Source organism: Mustela erminea, chromosome 12 (assembly GCF_009829155.1).
Source record: "Mustela erminea isolate mMusErm1 chromosome 12, mMusErm1.Pri, whole genome shotgun sequence".
Lineage (NCBI taxonomy): Eukaryota > Metazoa > Chordata > Mammalia > Carnivora > Mustelidae > Mustela > Mustela erminea.
In genome coordinates, this window is record NC_045625.1 from 4,013,079 (window position 1) to 4,034,782 (window position 21,704).

General features: G+C 40.4%; 1 protein-coding gene across 9 annotated transcripts in view; it reads left to right on the forward strand.

Moving 5' to 3' along the window:
• The window catches only part of SETX (senataxin), an 86,155-nt gene that overhangs the window by 10,739 nt on the left and 53,712 nt on the right, over positions 1 to 21,704 (forward strand). For all 9 annotated transcript variants that reach the window (XR_004277517.1, XM_032308102.1, XM_032308105.1 and 6 more), the window contains 5 exons: positions 7,561 to 7,780; positions 8,522 to 8,641; positions 11,904 to 12,075; positions 12,192 to 12,279; positions 12,755 to 16,948. Coding sequence is in view for 8 of the 9 variants with exons in the window: in XM_032308102.1 (XP_032163993.1) it covers positions 7,561 to 7,780; positions 8,522 to 8,641; positions 11,904 to 12,075; positions 12,192 to 12,279; positions 12,755 to 16,948 (4,794 nt within the window). In the remaining variant the exon portion in view is untranslated. The remainder of the gene's footprint in view (positions 1 to 7,560; positions 7,781 to 8,521; positions 8,642 to 11,903; positions 12,076 to 12,191; positions 12,280 to 12,754; positions 16,949 to 21,704) is intronic.

Consider the following 21,704-nt stretch of genomic DNA (forward strand, 5'->3'; position numbering starts at 1 on the left):
GGGCAAGGCAGAGGACCAGCATCAAGGCCTGTGTTCAACATAAAGGTGAGACTTCCCTGCCTGTGAAAGAAAATGGACAGAAAGTATAGTAAGGTGCCCTCCGGGCCTGGTCTTTTTTACACCTGCACAGCAGTAGAGGAAGCAGGTCCAGCCAAGCCCCCAGGACCCAAGCGAAGCCCGCACAGGCTTTGTGACCGAGTCTGCAGTGTCCCTTAAGTGACCAGTGGTTGAGAGTCTTGAGCTGCTGGTGTGAGACCGTCGAATGAAATCCTTAACAAAGAAGAATTCAGAAGATGTTGTCAGGAATATATGAAGTTGTTTGAATACTGTGATAAAGTTTGTTATTTAAAGAAAAACTAAGTTCAAGGAAAGTGAAACCTTGGACTAGGTGGTATCAGTGTGATGAGGTTGGCAGGCAAGGACACAAGAGGTGAGAGCGCGCGTGCCGGGTTCTCATCTGGTTAAGGGCAGAGCTAGGTACTGAATTATCTTAAATAATGAATTTATATAGAAAATGCCTTAAAAGAAATAGAAAAAGTTCATACATACAAAGAGGTTTAAAAATACCAGTATTTAATATAAGTGGGCTGAATTTGTCAGTTAAAAGACAAAGATTGGATAACAAAGTCCGCGTAGCTCCTAAGACAAACACTAACAACATAGGGTGCAAGGGATGCCTGGGTGGCTCAGTGGGTTAAAGCCTCTGCCTTCCACTCAGGTCATGATCCCAGGGTCCTGGGATCGAGCCCCACATCGGGCACTCTGCTCAGTGGGGAGCCTGCTTCCTCCTCTCTCTCTGCCTGCCTCTCTGCCTACTTTTAATCTCTGTCTGTCAAATAAATAAATAAAGTCTTTAAAAAAAAAAAAAATAGGGTGCAAGAAGGGTGATGTAGGAGTTGGAAAAAGAACTAATTGGCAAATACTGACCTAAACAAAGTGGTGAAGCTATTGTAATATCAAATAAAATACACATTTGGATAAGGATGGATAAGGTTATTATGTAATAAAATAATTCAGTTCAAGATCATAGATGATTTTTAAACAATATGCTGGTTAAAGTAGGCTCAAATAAGTGATGCATTTATTTGTAGAACTACAAGAAGGGATAGTAGACTCATCATTGTAAAAGATTTTCATGTCCTCATCTTCAGTATTGAATCAGTAGGCCAATAAAGACCTCAGTGAGTAAGGGAATATGTGTACAAGGTAGTTTACAAACGTAACCTAATGAGTATATAAGTGAACTGGGCATCTAACCGTTTTTTCAAGTATACGTTGAACATGACAAAAGTGAGCAATGATAAATGTTTCAGCACATTTCAAGGACTACCATGATTTGTGATCATAATACAATTTAGACAGAAGTTAATGAAAAGATAAATGAGTTTCCATGTTTTGAAATTAACACATGCTAAAGAAGTTGTCAAGACTTAATACCCAGAATTGAATCATAATGGTGATGCCACATGAAAAAATTATAGGATGTAGTAAAAGGAAGTGCTTTCAGGGAAACTTATAACTTGAAATAGTTATGGAAAAGCAGAAAGCCTCAAACTTAGTGAGCCGATTATTCAGAATAGATTATCCTGATTTTATGATGTCCTTCCAGAAAAGAAATACTCTTAAATTTATAAAGCCAGTAATAACATATAAATAACAAACATATAAATAACAAGATAGGGGCGCCTGGGTGGCTCAGTTGTTAAGCGTCTGCCTTCAGCTCAGGTCATGACCCAGGGTACTCAGTGTACTCGGATCTAGCCCCACATCTGCCTCCCTGTCAGTGGGAAGCCTGCTTTTCCCTGTCCCACTCCCCTGCTTGTGTCCCTTTCTCACAGTGTCACTCTCTGTCAAATAGTAAATAAAATATTTAAAATAAATAACAAGATAATAACATAAAAACATAAATAATAAGACATAATAACAAAAATAAGACACCTAACACATTAAGGGTAAATTATGATCATTAATATGCAAATATCTTAAAATTTTAGAAAATCTATAAATAGAATTTCACCTTACTGACAAGTTAAAAACTCTCATGGTTGACTGGATGCAGGAAGACTATTTGATAAAGTTCAGCAACCATTCACATTTAAAATGCTTAGCAAATTAGGAATGGAAGGGAACTCTATGAGCTGATGAGTTGTATCTGTAAAAAAAACCTGAAGGAAACATTATCCAAATTGACTAACTTTTAGTGAAGCAGTCCCTTTAAAATCAGAAATATACAAAGGTGCTCACTATCACCACTTTATTTGTAGAGTGTCAAGTTGGGAGTTCTGGTCAATGCAGTAAAAATTAGAAAAAGAAACTAGAGGCATTAAAATTTGAAAGGGAGAAGTAAAATGACATAATTTGCAACAGTAAGATTATTTACATAGGAAGCCCCAAAGAATCTACAAGTTTTAAGAAATAAGTGTCTAACAAGGTGATTGAAATATTTATAGAAGTTGGTGGTATTTTCTGTACACAGTTAGCCAAAAATTAATAAAGTTAAGTTTCCATTTATTACAGGTTTAGAAAATATTAAGTACGCAGGCATAAATCTAACAAAGATATGAAACTTCTACAGGAAAATCATAAAACTTAATTAACACATGAAAGAGGGGTGCCGGGGTGGCTCAGTGGGTTAAGCCTCTGCCTTCAGCTCAGGTCATGATCCCAGGGTCCTGGGATCGAGCCACGCATTGGGCTCTCTGCTCAGCGGGGAGCCTGCTTCCCCCTTTCTCTGTGCCTGCCTCTCTGCCTACTTGTGATCTCTGTCAAATAAATAAATCTCTTTTAAAAAATTGAATTAACACATGAATGAACTTAAGTAAAGAAAGACCCTGTGTTCATAAATAAGAAAACTTACATCTGTTTGCTCCAGATTGATTTATAGATTCACAGTGTTTTTAAATAAATTCTAGCAGGGTTTTTAATGTAACATGTTAAGATGTTTCTAAAATACATATATGGAAGAGGAAGAATCCAAAGTTGCCAGGACATTTGTGAGAATGAGGGAGGCCTACTATGAAGCTCTGATAGTTAAGACAATGTGATATTGATGTGCAGACAGACATTTTGGCCGGTGGAATAGAATAGAGACTCAGATAGAGTCATTCATATTTAAATCTTTGGTATTTGATAGAGATGATGTGTCAGATCAATGGGGCAAAGGAGGACTGAAATGGAAATGATACAAAGGTATCTCTATGGAGAAAATCACATTTTTAAGTCCTATCCTTAAAACATCAGGTATTTAAAAACTCTAGATTAAATGTCAAAAATAAAATGGCCAAACTGTTGGCAGAAAATAAAGGTATAACTGAGATGTTAAGGAAAGGAAAGCTTGCCTTTTTTTATTTTGGAAAGGAAAGCTTTCGTGAAATGAAAGCATTGGGCTTTGGTTACAAAGAAAGGCTGATAAACGTGACTATATCAAAATGAACTTTTGTTTATCAAAAGACATCTTGACGTGAAAAGACAAGTTACAAGTTGGGAGAAACTATAAGCAACACTAACAAAACCCCAGAAGAAAAATGGTAGAAGACCTGAACAGGCATTTCCCAGAAGAGGAATTTCTGTGGCTCATAGACATATGAAGGACAGTTTGACATCAACGACAAGGAAGTAGTAAGACCATAGTGAGAGTTCCGCAGCGCGCGCTACTTTGGGGCCACAGGTTAAGTTAGAACGTGGATCTGCAGGACTTTGTTGCTGGTGGACGTGCAAACTGGGGCAACACCTGGGAGATGAGTTCGGCTTCATCTGCATTTGCACATTCCTTTGTCCTGTGATCTGGCAGTTTCCTACCTGCGTGTGTATGTGAGAGATAGACTTGAACATTTGTAACAGGCGGCACGCAGAAGAAATTCCATAGCACACTCCTCAGAGTTCACCAAAACCTGCAAGCAACCTTCGATGCATAAATTGTGAAGGGTCTTCACATAGGAATATCACGCAGCAGTTCAGACAGTCGACTCGAAAGAAAATGGATGAATTCTGGTAATAGAACCTTGCAAGTGGAATAAAGTTTCCAAAGATGATGTATAGGAGGAAACCCTTTTTATTTATTTATTTATTAAAAAAGATTTTACTTGTTTATTTGACAGAGATCACAAGTAGGCAGAGAGGCAGGTGGCGGGGTGGGGGGGGTGGGAGAAGCAGGCTCCCCGCTGAGCAGAGAGCCCGATGCGGGGCCAGATCCCAGGACCCTGGACCCTGACCCGAACCGAAGGCAGAGGCTTAACCCACTGAGCCACCCAGGTGTCCTGGAAGAAACCCTTTTTAAAAAGTTGAAAACCAAAGCGACGTTTGCAGGTAGGGACCGTAACTGTATTAAATCAGCAAGGGGATGAAGAACGTGGTACCGGAGATGATGGTGACCTCAGGTCGGCAGGGCAGGAAGAAGAGGGGGCGCGGAGGGCCCTATAGTTACATACCTTAGTTTCTGTGTTGGATGAGGAGTTTATGGATACATGTTGCATTAATAATAAAAATTAAAAATGGGTTATGCATGGACCAAAGATGAAAGTTTGTCGTGAATAAAAGGTTATAGTCTTAATTCTGAGGTCTTACTCCCTAATCCTCATCCAAAAAAGGTGTTCAAAGGAATGTTCAAATTTATTTTATTTATTTATTTTTTTAAAGATTTTATTTATTTATTTGACAGGCAGAGATCACAAGTAGGCAGAGAGGCAGGCAGAGAGAGAGGAGGAAGCAGGCTCCCCACTGAGCAGAGAGCCCAATGCGGGGCTCGATCCCAGGACCCCGGGATCATGACCTGAGCCGAAGGCAGAGGCTTTAACCCACTGAGCCACCCAGGTGCCCCAGGAATGTTCAAATTTAGATGAAATTTGGGTTTAACAGATGTGTATTAAAGCATTGAGATAGGGAGTTAGAGGCTCTACCATAAAACAGACTTTTGATGGGCCATCTCTCAGTCAAAAAGGTAGTAGAAAATAATTCACAGGTGACAGAAATGTGTCTGTTTCTGAAATCTGGGTGAGGAAAAAAGGTTTCCCTGAAAATTGTAACCAAAGCCCTCTTTTCATAAGAGAAGTTCCTGTTTGCCTGCTTGCTCAACACTTGCAGAAACCATTGCAGATCTTTCCAGAGGGACACATCATCAACTGAGTCCTTGCCAGATTCCCACAGACACATCCCAACTGAAGATGGCAAAATTTTAAAACAGCAAAACCAAGTATGAGTAGAAATAAAAACAAGAAAGGGGACCCAAAGAACTCTTTACTAGAATGATCAGACACACAATATAAAGTGCTTCATTAAAAGAGACTTGAAAACTCACGGTCCAAAGACCGGGAATAGTTTTTAAAGATTCAATTAAAATATGTAGAAATGAAACACATAAAATTAAACATTTTAGATGGATTGAATGGCTAGTTAGGTGTGGCTGAAAAGTTAATGAATTTAGAAGACAGGTAGGCTGCTTCGAAAGCAGACAGAGAGATGGAGAGGGAAAGCTGTAGGCAGGAATAGTGGGAAGATGCAATCTCCGCCTGCCCTGTATTGGCGAAGGAAAGAATCAGAATGAAGAGATGGTAGTGGTGCGTTGCTTCTCAGAGTCCAGGAAAAACACAGAAGCATTCTCCAGATTCTGAGGTGGAAAATGAAAGAAAAAGCCACAACAACGCACACTATAATAATATCACAGGACATGACAGACAGAGGTTTTATTTTTATTTATTTATTTTTTAAAAGATTTTATTTATTCATTTGACAGACAGAGATCACAAGTAGGCAGAAAGGCAGAGAGAGAGGAAGGGAAGCAGGCTCCCTGCTGAGCGGAAAGCCCAGTGCGGGGCTTGATCCCAGGTCCCCGGGATCATGACCTGAGCCAAAGGCAGAGGCTTTAACCCACTGAGCCACCCAGATGCCCCGGACAACGGTTTTAAAGGAGCCGGAGAAAAGACTCCCTGCAGGAGAGCTGCAGTTAGCTGCTTGGTGACAGGAATAAAACCAGAACAGTGGGATGGTATCTTCCTCGTGCTGAAGAGTGGTAGCTGTCTGTCTAGAAAGGTGTGCAAGAGAGAAGGCAAAACAAGACCTTTCATACAGCTGGGGTCCTTATCGCCTACAGTCTCTGTGCAAAGTCGGCTTGTGCCTTTTCGCTTCATTTGGACAGTCCCTAGTGTTAAATGACACACTGCTTTCTTGGATAAAGGCTATTTGTGACCATAAATGTTCTGGTCTGCTGTGTTTTGGGTGCAGTGTTGCATGGTTTCCAGATGTTAACTCGTTAAAACCTTACAGCCCACGTTTCTTAGATGAGTACACAGAGTTAGACTTGTCCACAGTCGTCTGACTAGTGTGTGGTGACCAGGGTGTATAGGTACGCACAGAGTCCCTAGGTTTGGTTTGGTTTTTTAACTGTTTGGAAAGTCCCACTTTCAGAAAAATCTCAAGAATAAAAATAGTAGGAGATACCTGTATCACCTTAAGCCATATTCATGAATTGTTAAGTGTCTCCGTTTGCTCTGTCATTTGCTTTCAAGTGACACGGCCTTTTTTCCTGAACCATTTGAAAGTTGGTTGCATCCCTCTGTGCTTCACCGTTAAATCCGTCATGCGTGTTTCCTAAGAGGCTCTTCTCTTTCTCTAAGGACATTGTTAACAGGCTTTTGTGAATCTTGCCCTGACCTGGTCATGTCCGTCTTCCCGTCGTCCCATGCATTCCAGTGTTGTCCTTCGCGTATCTGCGCTGTGCCCCAGTATCAGGGCCAGCCTCAGCTCTAACACGTAGTTATGTTCCTTGAATCTCCCTTCATCTGGATTGCTGTTCCCCCAGCCTTTGTCTTTCATGACATTTCTGAAGTGTGCCGTCATCCCTGCCTCTGCCCCTTTTAAAAAAATAGAATGCTCTTCATTTTGGGTCTGTCTGCTTTTTGCTTGTTGTTCTAGTCAGGCTGTGTATTCCCATCTGGGGTGCTCCATAGAAGTGGCGTGATGTCTTCCTGTATAGATGCAAGCCGTAGCATTTGCCCTTCGTGGTTATGGTAGTTTTGGTCAGCTAGTCACAGTGTTGTCCCGTTTCTTCACTTGATAATTTCTGTTTCTTACATACTGGAGGTCACAGAAATGGATTTCATCCATAAAATACTTCAGTATCTCTCTAAAGACAAGGACATTTTAAAAAATCACCACACCTAAAATAATTTCTTAATATATATATATGTATAATTTTTTTTATGAAAAATTTTTATTTCTTATTTGAGAGAGAGAGCACAAGCAGGGGGAGCTGCAGAGGGCGATGGAGAAGTGGGCTCCCTGCAGGGAGCCCGATACAGGGCTTGAGCTCTTAAAACTGACTGAGCCACCCAGGCACCCTTATATATTTCTGATTGTTGTTTAAATTAATCGAAATGATTATCTCAGAAATGCTTTTGTAGGGTTAGTTTGTTCAAATCAGGATAAAATAAGGTCCAAGCATTGCATGTATTAATATCTCAGGTCTTTACAAATCTATAGAGAATCCTATTTTCTTAACTAGGTTCTTGCTGCACGTAGACAATTAATTATCTGTTGAATGAAGTAGTGAACATGTTATGCCCTTAGGTTCGGCGTTGGGCTATCCTGACCGCAAGAAATTTGGGAAAAGTGGACAGAGATGATTATTATGACTTGCAGGAGGTTTTGACTTGTCTTTTTAAAGTCATCGAGTTGGGGCTTTTGGAAAGTCCAGACATTTATACTTCTTCTATCCTCGAGAAGGGTAAACTGATTCTTCTGCCCTCACACATGTATGATACCAGCAACTACAAAAACTATTGGTTAGGTAAGTATTGCTTTACACAAATACAATGCTGTTTTTCTATAATTCTTAATGAGTATCCTGCAAAGGAAGTGATTTCTTGTGCTCTGATCAAGGATTTCATGGTTCCCAATTTTTGTTCTGTTGTTAAAATTAACGGAGTCATTATACATCCTGTTCTTAAACACTATGTATCCTAGAAACCATCTTTGTAAGAGGTTGATGTTCAAGTATGGCAGATCTCTTACTTAAAGCAATACTGCATATAACAAAACATTAGTATAGCAGTTGATTTTAATGGGGTTTGTTATATTTTAAAGAGATTTTTCCATCTGTAAAATATTTCCTGGTTGAAAGGGATAATAGCTTTGGTTTTCAGTTTTACACTGACCCAGAATAGTTCTACCCTACTTACTTACTCAGAGTCTACAATCATATGTCATATTTGGTAGGATGAGTACTCAGGATATGGGGATCTTAAAATTGAAGGCACCTTAGATTTGAGGAAATAATTATGTGATAGTCATCTTAGAAATTGTTTTCTAACCAAGTTTGTACCATTTCCTCCTTTTACTTTCAAGTCCGTCTAAAGTCCTGTTACTTGGGAGCAGTTGGGTATGACTATCTCAGACTTAAGTGTTTGAGGAACTGGATACTGGTTTGCTTCATTTTACCACCTTTTTACTCTTTTGCCACCTAAGCCAGAGAAGGCATGAGCGCTGTGTTTTTTTAATCAAATCAAGAAAACTGCTAATGATCTTACAGGTATTTGTATGTTGCTGACCATTCTGGAGGAGCAGGCCATGGACTCACTGTTACTAGGCTCAGACAAACAGAATGATTTCATGCAGTCAATACTTCACACCATGGAGAGGCAATCAGATGGTAATAAACCTTTATTTGCGAAATGCTTTTGAATACTGTGATGTAAAATGTTAGTGTCATTGCAAGAATTTGGGTGTATGGTGTGGACAAAAGAAGAGTGAACATTTGTATGGTTAACTCACAGATTCAGATTTTTCAATTGGAAGGGGCCTTTAGAGTTTAAATTTCAGTACCTTAACCTTCATAAAATTGGAGACTGAAGCCCAGGAAAGTTAACTTACTGTTTCATGTTGAAATGCCCAATTAGTGGTAGAATCAAGACTAGCAGATATATACATGCATATACACACACACACACACACACACACGTATATAATTTTTTTAAGATTTTATTTATTAAAAGATTTTATTTATTTGACAGAGATCACAAATAGAGAGGCAGGCAGAGAGAGAGGGAGAAGCAGGCTCCCCACCAAGCAGAGAACCTGATCAGTCTCTGGACCCTGAGATCATGACCCAAGCCAAAGGCAGAGAGGCTCAACCCACTGAGCCACCCAGGTGCCCCTAGCAGATACATTTCTAATGACCTGGTAGTTAAAATTGTGGAGAAAGCCTTCCCTGTCTCAGTGTCTTCCTTTTTCCTGCTTCTTCCTTTCACTTTGGTTCTCTAGGATTCCACTTTCCAGTATGGTAACTGTTAGCCAAATGTGGCTATTTAAACTTAAACTAATTACAGTTAAATGAAGAATTCAGTTTTGCAGTCCTACAAGGTGTGTTTCCAGTGCTCAGTAGCCGCATATACCCGGTAGTTATTGTATTGCGCAGTGTGGGTCAAGGACATTTCCATCAGCACAGAAAGCACTCTTGGTCAGTGCTGTTCAGATATTCTAGAAAACAGAGTGTAAAACTTGTAGTAATATTTATTATTATACCCTCACTTTCTTGTGCTCATGGTTGTGTCAAGCTGATGGGGAAAGATCTGTACTGAATGTTTCTAATCTTTTTTTTTTTTTTAAAGATTTTATTTATTTATTTGACAGAGAGAGATCACAAGCAGGCAGAGAGAGAGGAGGAAGCAGGCTCCCTGCTGAGCAGAGAGCCTGATGTGGGGCTCGATCCCAGGACCCTGAGATCATGACCTGAGCCGAAGGCAGCGGCTTAACCACTGAGCCACCTAGGCGCCCCGTTTCTAATTTTTTTTTTTTAAAGATTTTATTTATTTATTAGACAGAGATCACAAGTAGGCAGAGAGGCAGGCAGAGAGAGAGAGGAGGAAGCAGGCTCCCTGCTGAGCAGAGAGCCCGATGTGGGGCTCGATCCTAGGACCCTGGGATCATGACCTGAGCTGAAGGCAGGCTTTAATCCAGTGAGCCACCCAGGTGTCCCTGAATGTTTCTAATCCGATGAAGTAGTAAATATCAAGGGTGTCAGATCCTATGAAGGTATAATGAATATAATTTCCCCCCACATTCACTTCTCTTTAGGCAATTCCCTGTGGATATAAACTCATTTGTACAAGATTCTAAAAGAGAGATGTAAATATTACTCTTGAGGAGTGGGGGAAGGAGCTCATGTTCACCACAGATGGAAGGCCAGGTGGGGAGAGGGTAACAGGTAGCACAGGCACCGCATACAGCGTACTGTCCTGGTGCACTGTCAGACCAGTGATGGCCTCAGTTCCGTCACTCCCAGGCTGACTCTGGCTCCTGCCTGACTCTGCCTGGCCGCAAGCGCTCGGGACCTTTCAGAGGCATCATTGGAGGGTGTGTGGTTAGTTGAGCATCTGACTCCTCTCATTATATGTGTGCTGCTGAAACGAGCACCCTGACTCCTCTTATGAACAGGTTTCATATTGCTATGTGGCGTTCCTGGAGCCTGGAAGGGGTCGGCTTGTTCCTTGGGGGCATCAGAAGGGGCGTCTCTGTGGCTCCCCTGCACTCCTCTCTGCTGCTGGCTGGGGTGCCCACATCTGCTGAGCTTCCGTAGTGCGTCTGAGCAGCTGTGCTAAGAAGCTGTGTCCTCAGCCCTGCCTTTGGGAGCTGGCGCATCTCCTGGCACTGCTGCAGCTCGTCCTGGAGCTGCCTCGACCATGGCTTCCACCACCCAACACCCAGTGCCCCCGCCCCCCATGTTAACTTTCATGATCACATACCTTTTCTTGCTACGTTATTCTTAAAGTTATTACTAATTCCTTTACCAGTATTTACTACATTTGTAGTTCATTCTTTTGTGCCTTTCCCGTACAATTCTGTCTTCTCTGTTAATCCAGTTCCCCTAACCTTCTTCAGAATGGGAGTCCCCTCTTTAAGAAGGCTTTCATAATGGTCTTCAACTGATGACTTTGTTCCTTACTTGAGAGCTTACTGGACATGAGACATTGTGTCAGCTGCAGGAAAGGAAGCAAGTAGAGTTTAAGAGTCCTGAGGGAGATAAAGCAGAAAGGTCTAGGTGATCAGATAAGCTATCAGTGAGATGGAGAGGGAGCACCTGTGTCAGAAGAATGCTAGAGAAGAGTAAGGGACCAGGGAACGTTGGGTGTAGTAGGAGCATTTGAGCTGGGCTTGAGGAAGGACGATTCTGATGGGTGGTGCTAATAGTGAAGGCATTCTGGTTCTTACTTGGGAAAAAGCCAGCTGTTTTTGCTGTAGATAAGGTATGATTATGGAAGTCTGAAAAATGAAGCTGAAAGAAACAGTAGAGTAGGATCTTAAAAGTAAGGGCATGACAGAGGGCTTTGAATTCTTGGAAGACATTAAGGAGCAATTGAAGGCCTTTGAGTGGGACGGTCTTTTGCCACTGCACATCTCATAGAGAAGAGGGAAAGGACTGGAGGCAAGAGCTTCTCAGTAATGGGGATTCCTGTCATTTGGATGAAAAGTAGGTAACAAAGCCACATTGAGATATGGATGGATGAAGGGGTGTGTATCTGCTTAGCCTAATATTAGCTAAGGGATTCAGTCCTTTACAGCAGTCCCATGGCACACACAATTCAGATCACGCTAAACCAGAATTTCTTGTATCATGCGCTTTGTTTGGTAGGAAGAATTGCTTCAGGTATGCAAACAGGGTGAGAGAGGTGAGTTTACCTAGACTATCTCAGTTTGTTCCCCATTTAAAACTTTCTTAGCAGTGTATATATAGCTTGAAAAAATGCAAAATTAACTTTAAAGTTTACCAGGCTTTTAAAAACCTGTGTTTGGCAGCACTTTATTTTAAATTTGCTGCTTTGCTTTCAGTTTTGTTGCTACGCAGATAAAGAATGCTTCATTCTCATCTTTTTCTGATGGTTTTGTAATCCACCAATCACTCTGTTGTGTTTCAGATGATAGTGTGGATCCTTTCTGGCCAGCATTACACTGTTTCATGGTGATTCTGGATCGCCTCGGATCCAAGGTTTGGGGTCAACGTATCGATCCTATTGAGGCATTTCAAACCATTATCAACAATGTGAGCTACAATAAAGAGATCCAGAATATACGGAACAGCTCTGTGAGGTTTGTTCAGTCATATAATCTCAGCGAGGATGTCTGTTGTAACTGACTTGCAGTAGGGTTTTCTCCTTTTTGTTTTTCTTCATTTCAGTAATTTATACATATTCTTACTCTTGAAGGACCAAGTTAGAACCGGAGTCATATTTGGATGATATGGTGACTTGCAGCCAGATTGTATACAATTATAATCCTGAAAAGACCAAAAAGGTACAAAGCATTTTGAGAATTCAGATGATCCCGTATTGCCTTTGTATTGTGTAGGCGATGTTGTCCATAATTAGATGAATTACTGATCTTTCGATACATAGCTGTTCTGAATCCACTGCTGCGTGAGGGGTTTCTGACTGAACAGATGTACATGGGGAAAATGGACTCTCACTACAGGGTGATACTTTGAAAAATGAAGGGCAGTTAGGAAGGGTGGAAAGGTTACAGGATGAGGGAGATAAGTGACATGACTGGAATCAAAACCTGCTAATGGAGAGAAGACCAGGTGCATGGAGGGGTACTCACGAACCCTTGACCTCAGCATGGAACTGTGTTTTCCATTTTGGGGGGGCGTGTGTATATATGTGAACCGAAGTGGGAAAACTAGGCGATATATATTCTTGTTTATAGCTCTGTATTCTATCTGTCATGAATTCTGTTTGCTTTTCTAATGTCTGTATTTCTTTCACTTTAGGATTCAGGGTGGAGATCAGCCATTTGCCCGGATTATTGTCCTAACATGTATGAAGAGATGGAAACATTAGCTAGTGTGCTTCAGTCAGATATTGGTCAAGACATGCGTGTTCATAACAGCACGTTTCTGTGGTTCATCCCTTTTGTTCAGTCCCTCATGGATCTTAAGGATTTGGGTGTGGCTTATATAGTGGAGGTTATTCATCATCTGCACTCCGAAGTCAAAGATGTCCTCAACCAAACAGATGCTGTGTGTGACAAAGTTACTGAATTTTTTCTCCTAATTTTGGTGTCCGTGATTGAGCTGCATAGACATAAAAAATGTCTGCATCTGCTGTGGGTTAGTTCCCAGCAATGGGTAGAAGCTGTTGTAAAATGTGCCAAGCTTCCTACCACTGCATTTGCACGGAGTTCCGAGAAGTCATCTGGAAATTGCTCCAAAGGAACAGCAATGATATCATCTCTGTCATTGCATTCAATGCCATCAAATTCTGTGCAGCTGGCTTGTGTGCAGCTGATTAGAAGTCTCCTTAAAGAAGGTTATCAGCTTGGGCAGCAAACTCTATGTAAGCGATTCTGGGATAAGCTCAACTTATTTCTGCGTGGAAATTTATCGCTAGGTTGGCAGTTGACTACTCAGGAAACCCATGAATTACAAACTTGTTTAAAGCAAATTATTAAAAACATAAAAGTCAAAGTACCTCAATATAACACTTTTGTGGATCTGAGTCCTGCATGTAAAAGCTCTCCTGCATCTTACAGTAAAGAAGAAAATGAACAAATAGATAGGAAGTCTAATAAAGACCTGTCCTGTCTAGAAAGCTCCAGCCCAACATTTCCTAAAGAACCAATGAAAGCGGAGACCTATAAGATGCAAGAGAATGTGTTGATCAAAGCAAGTAACACTGTAGAAGAGGATAATGAGCAAAATTTTATAAAAGACTGGAAACTAGAAGATCATGTCCCAGCCGAGTCATGCATAAAGAAGAGTAGTAAAAACCTTTTCACTGAAAAAGGTCAAGATCACGTTAAAAAAAGTACAGGGAAGCAGAAGTCTGTGAAAGAGAATTGTACTTCAAGGAATGATCCAGAAAGGGGATGTGACAGAGGAATAATCATGTCAGCACGTTTGTTAACCAGCTCTAGCACTGAATCTCTGGAGAAGGCATCCACATCAACTGAGGATTTCTCTTTCAAGGATGATGCTCTTGGCAAAACCTCAAAATCAAAAACTAAGGCACGTAAAGATGAAATCTGTGCTAAGTTATCACATGTAATAAAGAAGCAACACAGGAAAGGAACTTTGGTCAGTAATACTGGTAATTTAGAGGAAAACCTAGCTGTGTCTAACATTGACAGTTTCTATTCAAGGAAAGATTCAGGAGGTCAGAAAGGGGACGGCTTTATGCACAATCTCTCTTTAGATCCTAATGGCATTCTGGATGATAAAAATGGGGAGCAAAAATCTCAAAACAGTTTATTGCTGAAAAAGAAACCACTGAAGAGTGAAGAATTAGATATTTTCTCGTCCCATGAAAACAGCTATCAAATACAGGAATGTCACATTGATAATAAAGATTTGGTCTCATTTACAGAAGTGACCAGCACTTTTGTGAAGAAAACTGCTCCCTTCAAAGATCCTGTGACTGTTCTTGAATCAAGAGATAAGGAAAGTAGCAAGAACACTAGTCAGTTGTCTTCTCACTTGAGAGAACAAGCTCTTGGCCTAAGTCCTCAGTCTGACACCTTAACAGATTCTCAGGTAGACAGAGACCTCCACAAGTTATCTTTAATAGCTCAGGCCAGTGTTATTAAGTTCCCATCAGATTCAACTCAAAAAAGCTCATCCCAGCTACAAAGAAGAGTGAAAGATGGCAGAAGGCGTTTCCTGGCTGACCAGAATAATACTGGGGAAGCCTGCCGCGGCCAGATTATTATTATTTCAGATTCTGATGATGATGACGATGATGATGAAATTCTGGGTTTTGAGAGACATATTAAGCAAGATAAAATAGGCATCAAGAAAGAATGTCCGGAGCAGCATACTTCAATAGCTAATGCGAATGTGGAAAAGAAGCTAATAAAGGAAGAGGAGACAAAGTCCCTTTTGCAGTTTGAGGAATCGGATTCTCAGTTTTTTGAGTTTGAAAGTCCATGTGAAGTGTTTTCTGTTTGGCAAGATCAGGAACCAGACAAGAATTCAGTTCAAGAGAATGAGAAAAATTCTTGTTCAGCTGACATAGCTGATATCACAAATGATTGGGGTTATGAAACAGATTATGTATCTGAAGAGGTTATTAAGAAAGTAGCAGAAGGCATTGAAAAACACACAGAACCGCAGAGCAGTATTTCTGTTGGGGAAATTCGTGAAACTGAAGTAAAAAAACGTAAGCGAAAACGATTTGAAAAACCTATGGCTGAAGATCATCCAAGACCTTCACCTTCTGATAGAAATGAGGACCAGCCTGATATTCTTAATGAGAGAAGTGTGACTGAAAATGATTTTAAAAGTGTGGACCTAAGGACAAGTCCCAGTTCAAGTGTTCAGAGAGACAAAGACACTACAGTTGCACTAAAGAAGTCTTCTCCAAAGCTTCGTTCTTATTCCAAACCCATTAGGAGAGTCCCACTTTCTAAAACTCCTAAGAAAACGCATTCAGATACCAAGAAAGGGCAGAGTAAAAGTTCAAATTACATCAGTTGTAGGACAACTCCTGCTATAGTTCCACCAAAGAAGTTGCGCCAGTGCCCTGAGCCAACTTCAACGGTTGAGAAACTTGGTCTAAAGAAGGCTCCTCGTAGGGCATTTGAGTTGTCTCAGCGATCTCTAGAGTATTTAGTTCAGTTACGCGACCATGGCAAAACTGTTGGAGTGGTTGATACTAGAAAAAAGACTAAGTTAATTTCCCCTCAGACTCTCTCTGTGAAAAATAATAAGAAACTGCTGACAAGTCAAGATCTTCAGTTGCGAAGGCAGATGAGATCCAAATCACAAAAAAATAGACAAGGACTTTCGGATTATGAAAGTAAAGATACTACAAGAGCAGGGCCGTGTGCAGCACAGAATTCTGACATACTTGTCCCAGAATCAGATGGTTCAGATTATAGTTCTAAAGGAGGAACTGAGGTAGTTGCTAACACCACTGGGAAACAGTCAATAAAACGTGCATCTTCAGAACCAGAACCCATGAAAACAAAATATGTCTCTCAAGTGACAGATGATACTTGCCTCTTGAGTCCGTGTGCTTCTGTTGTGTTAAATGGAAGAATACCAACAAATGAAATAAATGTCTCTGCTTCAGCCAACCCCTTAGGTGGAAGTGACCCAATAGTACATCGTTTAGAGTTGGCAACTTTGAAAGACGGAGAGCTGGACTCGAACAGTGATACAGAAGATGAGAATATATTTCTGACACAGCACAACCCTGAAGATATGGATTTGTGTTCACAGGTGGAGAACGGTAATGAGAAACTCATTGAAGTAATTCGTGGCAAAGATAAAGCACAGGTGGAAGAAGATTCTGTAAGTCAGCCTCAGTTGGAATCTTGGAGTAGCACAAAATGTAAGTACAAAGATTGTGTTGAAACACCGAAAAACCAGGGTGAATACTGCGCAAAACACTCTGAAGCCAAAGCAGCCGATGAAGATGTCTTTCGTAAACCTGGCTTGCCTCTTTCTGCATCTAAGCCTTCGAGACCTTCCACTGCTAAGATTTTTAGCTCAAGTAGTACTTCACGAATTGCTAATCTTTCCAAGTCTTTGGAAAGTACCCCTGCACTTCCACCAGCTCTAAAAAATAAGTCAAGTGGGGCACAGGCTGTTACGAAAGTCCCACAGCCAGCCTCTGTGTTGTCTCCAAAGCCGGTGGGTGAAGTGAAGAGTTTGTGCAATGTTCTTCATCCTCAGACTCCAAATAATTCCAACAGGCAAGGTTACAAACTGACGTTTGGTGAAAGCAAATCCTTCTCAGCTTCCACTCCAGTCAACATTCTCTTGTCATCACAGTCCATCTCTGACACCTTTGTCAAAGAGGTCTTAAAATGGAAATATGAAATGTTTGTGAACTTTGATCAGTGCGGGCCCCCAGCAAGCCTTTGTCAGTCCATCTCAAGACCTGTGCCTATCAGATTTCAAGATTGTGGCGATTATTTTAATGTTTTTTTCCCTTTGATGATACTGAATACTTTCGAAACAGTAAGTATATTTTAATTGTATACTTGCCAAGACTTTGAAGTTGCTTCTTTTTTTATTTTGGTAGTGATTAGAGTACAGTTAAAATAACTGACCTAGTTTTGATTTAGATGGAGCTTTGAGATTATATGTTGAACAGACGTTTATGCCAGACACTGTTCTAGTTGCTGGTGGTACAGAGGAATACTTTCTTAACCTCTGCCCTTCTGGGGCCTCTAGACACAATTCAGAGTGCTAATGAACCAAGTCCAGAGGGAGCACAGGAGTGTGTTTTGATAGAGAGGTAAGGGAAGACTTCTCAGAGGAGATGATTTCCCTTCTGCATATATTTTTAAGTAATAACAAACCTTTACTGAAGTTTTCTTGAGGAGGTGGCATGGGCTAAATTACATTGAACAACACAAAGCAGTAAATCCTAAATTCCTTTTTCGATATCTGTCTTCCCAGTTTCTCACTCACCCTAGCAATTGCTCTCTCCCTTCAATTGCCTCCCCTGTCTCAGTGCATATTCTGGTTCTTCAGTCTTCCTTACTCCCCCTGGTGAGGATTGCCAAGTACAATACAAGATTCCCAGTTAAATTTTAATCTCAGAAAAAGAGCCAATGATTCTTTCAAGTGTAAGCATCCAACCTGCTTTGAAAACAAAGCAGGTTGGGGTGAGAAGTTACATTTTTACTTTTTCAAGTTACTTAAAAGAAAAAAAATGAGTGTGTAACAACCTGAATTTCTTAAAAACATAAGCAAGAACACTGAGATAAATATTTGTGTACTCATTCACCTGCAGGTATTTGGGTGGCCCATACGTGTCAAGTTTTATTACAGGCCTCTGCCTTCTGAATGTGATAATTTCAGATTAGGAGAAGGGCCCTAGTATATCTAGCACAGAGGGCATAGGGCATTTCTGACAGAAAGGTTCAATAAGAAATAAGTGTTTACACTGGTACCAGAAGGAATCCAGCATGGGAAGTATATTCCAGGCAAGCTGAGGGCAGATACTAAGGGGGGAATCCCGCTCAGCATGTTGAAGGAAAAGGAAATGTATCACATGAAGGGGCAAGTGTGCTACGTAAGATCATCAAGTAAATTGTGAATATTTGTTAAAAAACTTGAATCAGAGCATCCTTGAAATATACTTTATATCAATTTATGCCCTCAATTTTAGCCATTGTTGTAAGATATAGTTTAATAGTATTTCAAAAGCATTAGAAACAACTAACTGACAAAGGATCTTTAACATCTCCGTAATAGCAAAGTGAAATACTGATGTAGTATTAGGAGAATTATTTTCTTCCCATAGAAATATTCTTAGCTTAGTGAACAGTATATGTAGTTAAATGTGCTTGGGAAAATAAATTTTATTCATTTTGAAGATAATTTTTTCTTTAATTTTTATTCTTCCTGGAAAATTCGCTGAGAAGCCATTCACAGCCCTTAAATTTAGGACAGATGTATTTTTTATTTACTCTTCCCTAAATTAAGAGCTAATCCTATATTCCTTGATAAGATTTCTTCCTTTCAGGACATTTTTGTAGCTCTAGTCTTTTCAAAACAGAATAGGCACAAGTTCTATTTATATATACACAAGAGTTTATTTTTTATGTTTTATTTTTTATTATTTGAGAGAGAGCACAAGCTGGTAGAAGGGGTGGTTGAGGGAGAGGGGGAAGCAGGTTTCCCACTGAGCAGGAAGCCCTGACATTGGGCTTGATCCCCAGACCCCAAGATCATGACCTGAGCTGAAAGCAGACACTTAACTGACTGAGCCACCCAGGCACTCTCTACATATACAAAGTTTGAAATAGTCAAATACTTTTGTAAAAAATGGCACGTACCCCTCATCCCCTCAGTAACCATTTTTTATTCTCAGTGGATCCTTTTGATGTCTGCTTTCTACTTCCATATTTCTAAAACGTATCACTCATGTGACATCTTAATTTTTCAGTTTTAGGCATTTTTCTGTTGCTATGGGAACCCTGCGTTAGCACACATCTTTCCTGCCCCTCATCCTCATTACAGAGCTGTTTTATGATTTTTAGGTCAGTGTTTGCTGTTTTGACTTTATAAAAGGTATCCTTTTCTAACAGCTAAGTCATATAGTATGCTACATGTTTATGCCAGACGTAACTACTTTTCCTTTCCTTCTCAACTCTTGGCTTTCTCTGGATTTACTATCTCATTTAACTTTCTGTATACTTTAAATTAGATTCAGACTCTCTTGGATGTTTAAATCTCTAATGGTCAGGTACATGAAGTAATCTGTAAGTTTCATAGTCTTGGTTTATGGTGGTTATCCCAGAGGACTCCCCACCCTCATCCCAGGCCTTGCGTTTCCTTCTTTCCTGTGTAGGCTCTCTTTCTCTTGTGCCCCTAGTCGTCTTTCTTAGTTATGCCATCATTTTAGGAAGGTATAGCCTTCCAGCTTCCTGAGAAAAGGATGTGTGGATGATAAAGTTTTGACACCTTTCATGTCTTAAAATGTCTTTGATTTTCTCACTTTTTCTACTTTCCATCTCACTTTTCTTTTTCTACTTTATTGGAGGCTTTCTCACCTATTGAATTTTTTTAACATACTTTGAGTTTCATGGGACTCTTGGTCTCTAAGGATTCTGTTTTATAGGATCTTGTTCTTTTCATGGGCATGGCATTTCTTTATTGTCTGCAATTTGTTAATGATAGTTTTAAAGTTAGTTAAAAAGCTCTCTTTGCGTGGTTCCTGTTCCCCCAGTTGCTTTTTGCCTGTTCATTTTAGTGTATACAGACCTTTTACATTAACTCTTCAGATAGCTAATGATTTGGGGTGATGTACTCACAGTTAAGAACAGGACACTGGGGCGCCTGGGTGGCTCAGTGGGTTAAAGCCTCTGCCTTCGGCTCAGGTCATGATCCCGGAGTCCTGGGATCGAGCCCCGCATCGGGCTCTCTGCTCAGCAGGGAGCCTGCTTCCTCCTCTCTCTCTGCCTGCCTCTCTGCCTACTTGTGATCTCTGTCTGTCAAATAAATAAATAAAATCTTTAAAAAAAAAAAAAATAGAACAGGACACTGAAAAGCAGATAGGAACATTATTCATAGTAGCCAAAAAGGGGAAATAACCCAGATATCCATTAGCTGAAGAATGGACAAAATACTAATGTCCATACAATGAAGTGAAATTCAGTTCTAAAAAGGAGTAAGCCAAAAAAAAAAGAGTAAGCCATTATCTGCTGCTTTTACATGTTCGTTGATGAACCTTGAAAAATTATTATATATTATAATGTAATATTATATAATATATATTGTTATTGTTACTATTATGCTGATATCTGCAACTAATACTATATGTCCGGTATACTTCAATGAAAAAGAAAATATATTGGTAAGTGAAAGAAGATACAGATGGCCATATACTATAAGATTACATTTATATGGAATGTCTAGAATAGGTAAATCCATAAAGACAGAAAGTAGATTATTGGTTACCAGGGGTTGGGTGGAGGAGGGGAAGGAGACTCCCGGTAGGTATAGGGTTTATTTTGAGATGATGCAAGTGTTCTGGAATTTAAGTAATGGTGATAGCTCCATGAAATAGTGAATATACTGAAAACCACTAAAAGGGTACACTTTAAAATGGTGAATTTTATATTGTGTGAAATACATCTCAGTTTGTGAAAATGCTATAAAGAAAAAGGCGGGGGGATGAATTTAAATAGTGATGGGTTAAAAGAGATGCTTAAGAATACCTGAAACTCCTCCTGTGCTAAAATGATCCTTTTTATTGCACTGTGCAAATTAAATGTGATCTGAAGGACACCAGAACATGGTGGAACCCAGCGTTAATTTCATTCTTTGTGTGAAGATTGTATGATTCAGTGTAGTTACAAATCTGTTTTATTGTGTATAAGATTAAAGAGAAGCTCTGAGTGAAAGGGTAGGACAGTTAAGTGTTAGCATTTTGTCGTGAAGCCCCATCCCCACACTTACATGTCAACATCTGTAGTCTTTTTTCCTCTCTTAAGTGAGGTCAGATTTTCCAAAGGATCTTTAGATATTTCACCCGGAGGGGGTAGGTCTGATGGGGAGCTGACCAGGTTGCTGACTGAGGGATGAGGGTTGGGGGACAGAGGGAAGGGGGGCTTCAGTGTAGAAGCATTTGGCTAATTGCCCTCTTTGTCAGTACCGGATCTCCACCATACCTGCTGTCTCCAAGGCTGAAGACTGTATTTTACCCTCTCCGTAGACAAAAATCTCTGCAGTGTTTGGTGGGTAGCAGTGAGGGGCTGTCTCCCTGCAGTCCTCCTTCCAGATCAGAGGTCTCCATCACATAGCTTACCGGTTGCAGCTTGGCTTCTTGAGCTTTCTGAGTCCGCTACCGTTCATCCAGCTGCTTTCCAGCTTCCAGCATTTTGAGGCACGTGTCTTATGTTCTTTGTCCTAATGAACTAATCCTGTTTTTAAAAATTTCTTTGGTGGAGCACCTGGGTGGCTCAGCAGGTTAAGTGTCTGCCTTTGGCTCAGGTCATGATCTCAGGGTCCTGGGATCGAGCCCTGCATCGGGCTCTCTCTTTGCCTGTCTCTCTGCCTGCTTGTGATCTCTGTCTGTCAAATAAATAAATAAAATATTTGAAATCACACAAAAAAAATTTCTTTGGTGTTTTGGTGGGGTATCAAGAGGGGTGAAAGGGGAAATGGCTGTGTTCAGGCTCTTTCTTTTTTTTAAAGATTTTATTTATTTATTTGACAGGGAGAGATGGCAAGCAGGCAGAGAGGCAGGCACAGAGAGAGG